This window comes from Etheostoma spectabile, chromosome 12, assembly GCF_008692095.1.
Source record: "Etheostoma spectabile isolate EspeVRDwgs_2016 chromosome 12, UIUC_Espe_1.0, whole genome shotgun sequence".
Lineage (NCBI taxonomy): Eukaryota > Metazoa > Chordata > Actinopteri > Perciformes > Percidae > Etheostoma > Etheostoma spectabile.
The window spans coordinates 25216064-25225835 of NC_045744.1; the positions used below are offsets into that span (position 1 = coordinate 25216064).

The 9772-nt window shown below is 40.9% G+C and overlaps 1 protein-coding gene across 7 annotated transcripts in view; it reads left to right on the top strand.

The window, feature by feature from the left end:
* The window catches only part of kcnab1b (potassium voltage-gated channel subfamily A regulatory beta subunit 1b), a 47156-nt gene that overhangs the window by 3798 nt on the left and 33586 nt on the right, over positions 1-9772 (top strand). Inside the window, exons 1-2 of one of the 7 annotated variants that reach the window (XM_032531568.1) lie at positions 4320-4379; positions 7599-8147. The exons of 1 other annotated variant lie outside the window; for it this stretch is intronic. In XM_032531568.1, the coding sequence (XP_032387459.1) occupies positions 7933-8147 (215 nt within the window). In that variant the 5' untranslated portion in view covers positions 4320-4379; positions 7599-7932. Of the gene's footprint in view, positions 1-4127; positions 4380-6322; positions 6792-7598; positions 8148-9772 lie in introns of those variants that run through there. 5 more of the 7 variants (XM_032531565.1, XM_032531566.1, XM_032531567.1 and 2 more) reach the window with 5 other exon arrangements.

Sequence of the window (9772 nt, forward strand, 5' to 3'; positions counted from 1 at the left end):
TATATTAACTAGAGTATTAGATATATAATGGAATGTATACATCTACAGTAGATATATAGATGATATACTGTTAATCATATTATTATGTATATATATATATATATATATATATATATATATATATATATATATATACAGTATATCCTAAGTGTTGGTAAACAAATTAGTTAAGCGGATTTATAGGCTTACTTAGCTTTGCATGTTCGTACATTACATAAATACATACATACATACATACATACATACAATCCATAAAAACTAAAATTTCAAAGTGAGCTTGTAAGCTCGTTATCCTGAGGTTGAAATTGCAGATAAAAACACATTTCATCAAGCTTGAATCTAGGAACAATTGAGTGCTTAACCATTAGAAAACAAATAGCCCTGCATTCACTTCCCTTTATCATTCAATGTCCCCACCATGAGGCCATATGCCTGCTGGGCAGACAAATAAGGTCACTAGGCTTCTGTAGGGGCTGTTACAATGAAAAAATGAAAATTTCAGCATTTATCAGGGGAACCATATGTAGTGGTTGCAAACTGAGATGAGGCTGATAATGATACCGATCATAATGATGGTGGAGATGATGATAATGGGAATATTGGGAGATGATGAGTAGATGTTAGTGTTACTATATCTGAAGGACAGTGATGAGGATGATGATGATGATAGTGGTGGTGATGGTGATGACTTTGTATTTTGTAAGTCCTTGTTCCCTCCCATCAGATTTGGAGTCAAGCTATTTCATGCATGTTTGCTGGCCCAGAGTGAAATTTGCGCTTAATAATAACTTTGACTTTTATGTCTACACCAAACTATCTGATATGTGCCGGGCCTTGGCTGCAGGACTAGTGATACTAATGACTCTTTTTCAAGACACCCGGGCCCTGTGGATTCAATTCTTCCTCAATTTCTGTTGTGATAGGTAATAGGAAAAGAATGGTGAATAAGATCTTAACTGCAAACTTAGCAAATTAGCATCCATTCCTCGTCAGCTAAGCCTGTCCCAAAAAATGAACACACACACTACCACTACCTTCACGTCAGGTCTTTGGCAGGAAAATCATTTTTAATCAATGATTTTATTACTAAGCACAATCTAGATTTTATGTTTTTACTGAAACCTGGTTAGACCATAATAACAGCGCTGCTGTTCTCATCGAGTCAGCTCCCCCAACTTCAGTTTATGGTGAGAAGAGAGTGAATAGAAGGAGGTGGAGTCGCCATTTTGTTTAATGACTCTATCCACTGTACGCAAATATGTTATGGAAATTTGTTTCTTTTGAATATGTTGCTCTTCAATTAAGATCTTCCCCTCAAGCGATGTTTCTAAATATCTACAGGCCACCTAAATATTGTGCACCCTCATTGATGACTTCACTGAACTGCTGTCTAATATCTGGATTAACTTTGATTGTGTAATCATGCGGGTGATTTAACATTCATGTTGACAGCCCCAGGACAGGGGACCAAAGAGTGTGTTGTGTTTTTGAGAACTATGGACTGACTCAGCTGTGACGGAGCCCACCCACAATAAGGGGCACACTCTGGACTTGATTGTCTCCAAAGGTCTGAACATTTCCAAGGTTGTGTGACTGACGTTGCTCCTCAGATCATTCCTGTGTTTTCTTTAACGGCACTATCTCTGTGCCCAAAGTGTCCAAACAAGATAATCAGAAACGGTATATCACTGAAACACAGTGACACATTTATACGCCTTTTCTCCTCCACCACCAGCCCTCTCTGGGCTATCAGTCAGTGAGCTTGTAATAATTTCAACTATAAAATTACAAATGTTATTGATGCATGCATTGCTCCCTAAGGTCAAGTGTGTATCGGTAAGAAAGATCTCCATGGAGACATGTCCTACTGGTGAGAACAAAAAAAGAGAGTGTAGGAAAGCTGAACGAAGGTGGCGAAAAAAATCTCCTGTCCATTATAACTCCTATAAAGAGAGACTTCGCATTTAATTTGGAACTGGGAATGCAGAAGGTCCTTTTCTCTGATTTATCTCATACAAAACATAATATTCCCGTGCTTTTTTGCTACTGTTGATAGGTTACAAACCCTCCAGTACCAGTAGCATCTGAACTTTTATCTACCAAGGCCTGCAATGACTTTGCCTCCTTCTTCAAAGACAAATTCAAAAGATTAGACAAACAGTCAGTGCCCCATATCAAGTCCAGGATATGGTTTGTCACAGTGTTCAAGCAAAAATAGTTCAATATGACAGAATTTCACACGATCAACCATACAAACCTGGAGGACATTATTCACACTAGAAACAATCGACCTGTTGCCTTGAGTCTACCAACGGGACTTTTCAAAATGTTTCCAATTGTTTGACTTCTGATCTCTACAGATTGTGAACACATCTCTTCTTTCAGGTATCTTCCACAGGCCCTGAAAACTGCAGTAATCAAGCCACTCTTAAAAAAGAACAACCTAGACAAGTCACTAATGAGCACCTATAGGCCAATATCAACCTTCCGTTTTTAAGTAAAACTATTGAAAAAGTAGTCTTTCAACAACTCAACCATTCTTGTCACAGCAACAGTTTTGATACTTTCAGTCGGGTTTCCGACCACACCACAGCACTGAAACGGCTCTTGTCAAAGTCTTTAATGACATCCACCTTAACACAGATAGTGGCAAAATTTCAATCTTAGTATTACTTGATCTCAGTGCTGCATTTGACACGGTCGACCACGACATACTACTGACCGATTGGAAAACTGCGTTGGCCTTTCTGGCTCAGTACTAAACTGGTTTGAATCCTACCTAAAGAATAGGGATTACTTTGTTCTATAGTAATTATGCATCTGGCGTACAAAATATGACGTGCGGAGTTCCGCAAGGCTCCATTCTGGGGCCTCTTCTGTTTAACATCTACATGCTTCCACTGGCTCAGATTATGGAGAAAAACAAAATAAGTTACCATAGTTATGCGGACGACACACAAATTTACATAACCTTATCGCCAGGGGACTATAGTCCAATACAAAAACTGACAAGTCGATCGAACAAATTAACGCTGGATGTGCCAGAACTTTCTGAAATTAATGAAGGAAAAACTGAGGTGGTTGTTTTTGGAGCAAGAGAGGAACGATTAAAATCTGCGCTCAGCTTCAAACAACAATGTTAAAAACAACAGACAAAGCCAGAAATCTTGGTGTAGTCATGGACTCAGACCTGAACTTTAACAGCCACATTAAGACAATTACAAAGTCAGCCTACTATCACCTTAAATATATCAAGGGTTAAAGGACTTATGTGTCAACAGGATTTGGAAAAACTGTCCTGCCTTTATCTTCAGTAACTTGACTACTGTAACGGGGTCTTTACAGGTCTCCCTAAAAAATCAATCAGCAGCTGCAGCTGATTCAGAACGCTGCTGCTCGAGTCCTCACTAAGACCAAGAGACTGGATCACATCACTCCAGTTCTGAAGTCTTTACACGGCTCCTGTGTCTCAAAGAATTGATTTCAAAGTACTCTGCTAGTTTATAAATCCCTTAACGGTTTAGGTCCAAAATATATTGCTGATCTGCTACTACACTATGAACCACCCAGACCTCTCAGGTCATCTGGGACAGGTCTGCTCTGTCCCCAGAGTCAGAACTAAACAGGGTGAAGCAGCTTTCAGTTTCTATGCTCCTCATATCTGGAATAAACTCCCAGAAACCTGTAGATCCTGCTGCTACCTCAGTTCTTTTAAATCAAGGCTGAAGACCTTTCTATTTGATGCTGCCTTTCTTTAAATGACTAATCATCTCTTTAAATTTCTTATCGTGGCACTTGTAATTTATTCTTCGTGTGTTTTATGTTTCTCTTTGTTTTTAACTGTCATTCATGTGTTTTACCGGGTTTTATGCTTGTGATTTTTAATGTTTTTACTTTCATGTGTGTCCGCGTTGCTTGGGGATTTATCGAAGCTGGAGGATTGACTCGTGGTAAGCAACGTTGATGGTGTGCGCACACTAGGTTTGTTGCTGAAAATGTGGACTGTACAATGCCGCCAAGCGGCCAGTGCCGTGCCTGCCAAATGTGTACCTCCCCTTTAGAGCAGATTAAACAGCCAAATCCTCTGTGGTTTTGTATGCACAGTGTATCACAGTCACTTGTGCTGCCGGTCTAATTGGTAAAGGGGAAACACTACGGACGTGGTGTGGGAGCGTGCTGTGTTAAACTGTGATTTAGAGAGGAGAGATAGGAGTAAGGGATGAGAGAACAGGAGATACCAGACAAACAAAAGATGTAAGCGATAAAGGGGAATGCAGAGGAAAATACAGAAAGCAGCGAGAGACTGGGACTGCTGCAGTAGTGACGTCACAGAGAGCTTGTAAAGGTTTCCCCCCCATCTCTCAAATACTCAACAGGAGGTTAGTGCTGATAACGACAACTGTATTGAAAAGCCTTTTGAACACGAGGATAAAATTTGCAAAACAAACATATTTCATGACAAGTCCAGATAAGACACAATGTACAATGCTGTAATTGTGTGATATGGATGGTGCTGAATGTGGCAATTATAGGTAAAGAAAATCACTGCTCTCTGAGTCTGCATACAGTAGATGCAGCATTTTAAAGGAAAACCGGCAGTGCTATTAAGCTGACAGATGTTCCACACTGTGGGAAACCCAAGGTTTGGTTAGAGGTTATTATCAGTCTCCTCAGTACAGTGTCATGGTGGCTCATACAGTTGCCATATGGAGGTCTGTGCCTTAGCAACAGAGTTTTAAAACTCTATTATAGGTACTCACTGTAGCAATTAAAGCAGAGTGGTTTGCCTCAGGGTAGCAGCGTTATTGCCCGTTGGGGATTCCAGTTCTAGTTGATGCTTTTGACTGACACATTTTTCAATGGGATTGCTGGGGAGGAAGTTGAAGCCTTAAGGTGCTGGTGACATTAGAGATATGTTTTCAACATTGACCAACTGTGAAGTTCCCTCACCAGAGCATCACAGAACGTTATTAAGCCAGAACAGAGTCTTCCAACAGGCAAAAGGACTCTAGAAGATGTAGAAATGGCAGCCCTTTGTGTGATTTAAAGGTGCACTCCACTGATTTTACACATCAAGATCAGTTCACTTGTCAAAAACAATGCTTCTGGTTCTGTGAAAATAGATATTTATATAATGTCTTTTGTGGCTCTGGAAGAAGCTTTTCAAACTGAGAAAATGGTGGTGTCAGGTTGGGCTTTGAGTCTTCCAATCATTAAGAGGACGCCTTTTTTCACAGAGTTTAATAGACTTAAAATATACCAGACAAGGAAATGTAGGTTCCAGGGTTTTTGGATGTTGACCCATATCATGCACTAAAAATCAGAATATCTCAGCCTCCATTGCTTAAATTTTCTTATTTATTTTTTTTAGTCCTCCAATTTTTTTGAAGTGCAAATCCCTGGAATGCCCCCTTTAAGAAATATTTGTCTTCAATAATTATTCTAGCTCAAAAAGACGAGTCAATACAAGTCCTGATTTAGTTTCAAATCCCCCCATTGTTTTATCTCTGGAGGTCATGTGCCAAAACGTTTTAGTAGCATTCCTGTGTACTACAAGCCCTTGAAAAGACAGTAAACGGCTATAATCTCAACTCAGATACATTACATTTCATCACACAATGTATAGTTTATAAACACGTAAAAAAATTGGACCCAGAATCCAATTTTTGAAGCAAAAATGACGGGGCCCTGTCAAAACTGATTTTCGCTGTCATCAAATGCAATCACGAGGATAAAAATAAAACTGTGCTGGCCCCGAGGTTCATGGATGCTCAATGAACCATGGAATCCAACATTGTCACATTGCTGCTCAGTGGGGGAGGAAAATAAGACGCTGCGTTGCCTGAACACTGGTTTATGCTTTATTTCACTGTGCCACTTAACATCTGCTCTGAGATGTCAGTGTCAGCCTCCCTGGGTTCTTCCTGCAATGAACTATGGTCCGTCATTTATCACAGTAGAAAACATGAATTGTACCATGCAATTTGTACATTGGTCTTTGATTGGAAGTTAGTACTTATTACATGGTTGTTTATGCAATGTAAAGAGGGCTTGCACTGTAGACAAACAAAACAAAAAGAGGGGGGTAGCAAGTAAAGTCATCACCAGTGAAGCGAAGCGTGTCTTTGGCGTTCACATGTAGGTTACAGTAATTAACCACCATATGCCACTTTAACATCCCGCCTGAAGTAAATAAACACACATGAACTCACGTCAACTCAGTTCCCTTGATTTCCATTCAGAATATACCTCTTCCTCTTTTCCTCTCTCTCTCTGTGAGTGTGTGGCGCTATAGTAAAAAACACTGCAGTTCTTTCAGCCAGTCAGTCAGAGCCAGTAGCCTATACACGCTGTCTCTCTCTCTCAGTCAGCGCCTGGCTCACACATTCTACACTCAACACCCGCTGCTCCTCGCCTCCTCACTGCATCTGTTCTCTTCTCCCTGAAGTGAGGAACGATGCATCCTGCTTTTTCCTCCTCCTCTTCTCCGCTTGTCTGTTACCATTCTAGGGTCTCTTTATCAAACGGAGCGTTCTTGCTGCAAAGCCGGGGACCATAAAAGCTGTGTTACTTGCTCGAGGACTTTGGAGACGGGACAAGGCAGCTTGCCGGGTCTAAGGACAGCTACCGGAAACGCTAATGCTTTTTGCCGGTTTCTGTTGGGATGCAGATCTTTGCGGGCCTGTGCTTGCTGTGTAACACCGCTTGATTCCTCACACAGGTGCAGAAGGGCACACATCAATCAAAAATCTCTTTCTTGGTTGTCAGCGAACGCTGAGAACTTATTGTGCGTAAGAACGGTTGATTTGATTATGTGTGTTGTGAGGGGAAGCAAATGCAGCTGTTTGCCAGAAAAGATTTGTGAGTGTTTTCTGTGAAAGCATGACCTTGTTTTTAAAATGTGTGACAGGAGTTAGTCGGTGTCTGCGACGATGTGTCTGTGCATGTGCTTACATCGTTGAAAGTCTAGTGTGGTGGTGTAGTGTTAGTGTCCCTTGCTCCAGGTGTTTGACTATAAGGCTTAGCTGCGGTTGGAGGATGAGATAAAGTCCCCAGACACGCACAACTCCTGGCTGCCCCTACCAAACATACCAGATACCTACTGAGATATACATTAAAAGAGGAACTAGAGGAAGACTTTGTAAAAAGAAATGGACCTAAGCAGAAACAAGGAAGAAATCAAGTTTGAGTTGGAAATGGAAAAGTGCACAATAGTTTATATAGAATGAGGTGAGGAAGATAAAACAGGACAGACACAGAAAGTGAAATATGAAATAGAAAGGCAAGAAAAACTAGGGCAGTATAGAACTCATTCATTATATTGCCACAAGGAAGCAGCTCATAGGTGTGAGCAGAAAACATTAAACGAGATAAAAAAGCATGGAAAAAGAAAATACTGACACAGGTTTTTCCTCTTCTATCTGGTTTAGCAGGACATTTTCCTCGTCTCCTCATACCTTTAACCCTAAACCATTTAACCATCTGCAACACACGCTCTCAAGTGCTCTACTCAATTGGGCGACTCTTTCAGCGACTCATTCAGTGCCTCTTCTCCTTCATCCTTTTCCCTCCATTTCCATCCTCTCTTATATATTCAGGTGGAGTCAGACCGTCACTGAATCACCGTCTCAACTCCTCATACACTGACCAGGACTGCCCTCCTGCTATGTTTGATCTTCATGTGACATTGGCTTGAGATTCTTCTCCTAAAAAAAACAACTGAATGGTCCCATGCCCCCATCATTCCCATCTTCAAATTCCCATATGAAATTCAGCAGCACCAAGCAGAACTGGCCTGGACCATTGACTTTCAACTTTACATGAGAACAACGAGGACAAAATCTAAGTTCCACTGACTGTTGGGGTACTTTTAAAGACAGAAATACAGCCGTGTTTGTCTTGGAGCAGCTCTAGTGGCATTTGCCAACAGCCATGCAGGTTTCCTTTGCATGCACGGACCACGGGCTGAAGGCCCCGCGTAACGGCGAGCACAGCAAGCAGAACGCAACCAGCCCCAACACAACCACCCAGGCCCGCGCCCGCTTCCGCACCGTGGCTTTGATAGCTCGCAGCCTGGGCTCCTTCACCCACCGCTACCACCACAACCTGAAGGAGTCCACCGGCAAGCTCACCGGCATGAAGTACCGGTACGTAGACTCATGGAGACTGTGTGAGAAAAGAGGACAAGGTGTATTTAGTTTAATTTAGTTTAGCTTGCTCTCCTCTGTCCAGTGTATGCTCTGAAAACATGCCACAACTCTGAATGTGAGGGAAAGAAACATAACTGAATATGAATCACAACACAATCTAACATGTTAGAAAATGGTAGAAAAACAAAATAACTAAAATTCAATCAAAAGATGGATACAATGAAGATGTGAGCAGGTGGAGAGTTGGATGCCATGTTTGTGTGAGTGTGTCAAGATAAAATGCATTTTTCCAGATGCATATTTATTGAGAACTCTATATTTACACCCCAATTAATAGTGTCTGTAGCAAACTAGGATTGGGAACAGTTTGAGTTTGTTTACAGTTTAATTGAATTGATTAATTTAAAGCGCAATTTGAAGAGAGAAAATATATTTTGGTCTGGTTATTACAAAGATAAAAAAACAGGAAAGATTGTTTTTCAGGAACTCCGAAAATGTACATTTAAAGTTTTTTTAAGCTGGGCTATTGGTTTTTAAACTGGACTGGTTTTGACCTCACAGATTAGGCCTGCACTTGGTACTGCATAGACAAAATGACGAATATTATGAAAATAAAGATAATACAATTAAAAACCTCACCATTTTTATTACAGCATAGTTGGATGCATTCATCATCATGTACGGATAAGAGAAAAATACAAATTTAAGATTCTCACAAAACACAAGCTGACCAAAACGGTGGTGGTGAACATCTGTGCCAGCTGTGTGTACTGACACAATCTGTGTATAAATAGGGTGTTAGAGGAGTTCAGTGGCAAATGTGTGAGCATAAATGATGCTGCAGCAGAGTATGTATACAATGAGACACAATATGGGATAATTGTACTTACAGTAGTGCTGATTCTTTCTGGTCAACGTATTGTCGTCAGTGAAATGTTACCAGTAAAATAGATACCGGAAACCAGTGAAATATATGTGACATCCTGGTGAAGTGGACTCCACATATAGCTAATTAAATCACCTGAAACTGGCTGCTACCATACAGTACATTCTTGAAAGTTAGTTTCACAGTAAAGCCAAGCGGAGGTGTGTGTGTGGGTGTGGGTGTGGGTGTGGGTGTGTGGGTGGGAGTAACAATGCTGGGACAAAGAAACATTGCTCTGTTATATCAGAGAGTAGGCTCTTAACCCAGACCACAGGAGCAAAATAGTAACTTTCACTGCTAGGGGAAGGTGGCATCATCGCTAACAGTGTCAGAATCAAGAGAGATACAGAGACAGACGAAAGAGGAGATGATGGGAAGAGTTAGAAAGAAGAAATGGAAGACGGAAAGAACAATAAAAAACTAAATTAGAGAGTGAATGAGAGAGAAAATTGGGGCATACGGGTCAGTACACAGGAAAAAGGCAATTAGCAGAAACTCAGCAGATTGGATGTGGAGCAGCTAAATGTGATACGTGTCCGCTTGTCACACAATCTCATCTCGTTTCCATAACAACATCGAAACGGCCTTCAATCTGTTCCCAGCACCAAACAAGACTCCATTGTGCTAACTGGTTCAGCATTTACAATAGAATGAGAATATTCCTTTTTGAAATTCTATTGCGTTTTTCCGTTTTTTT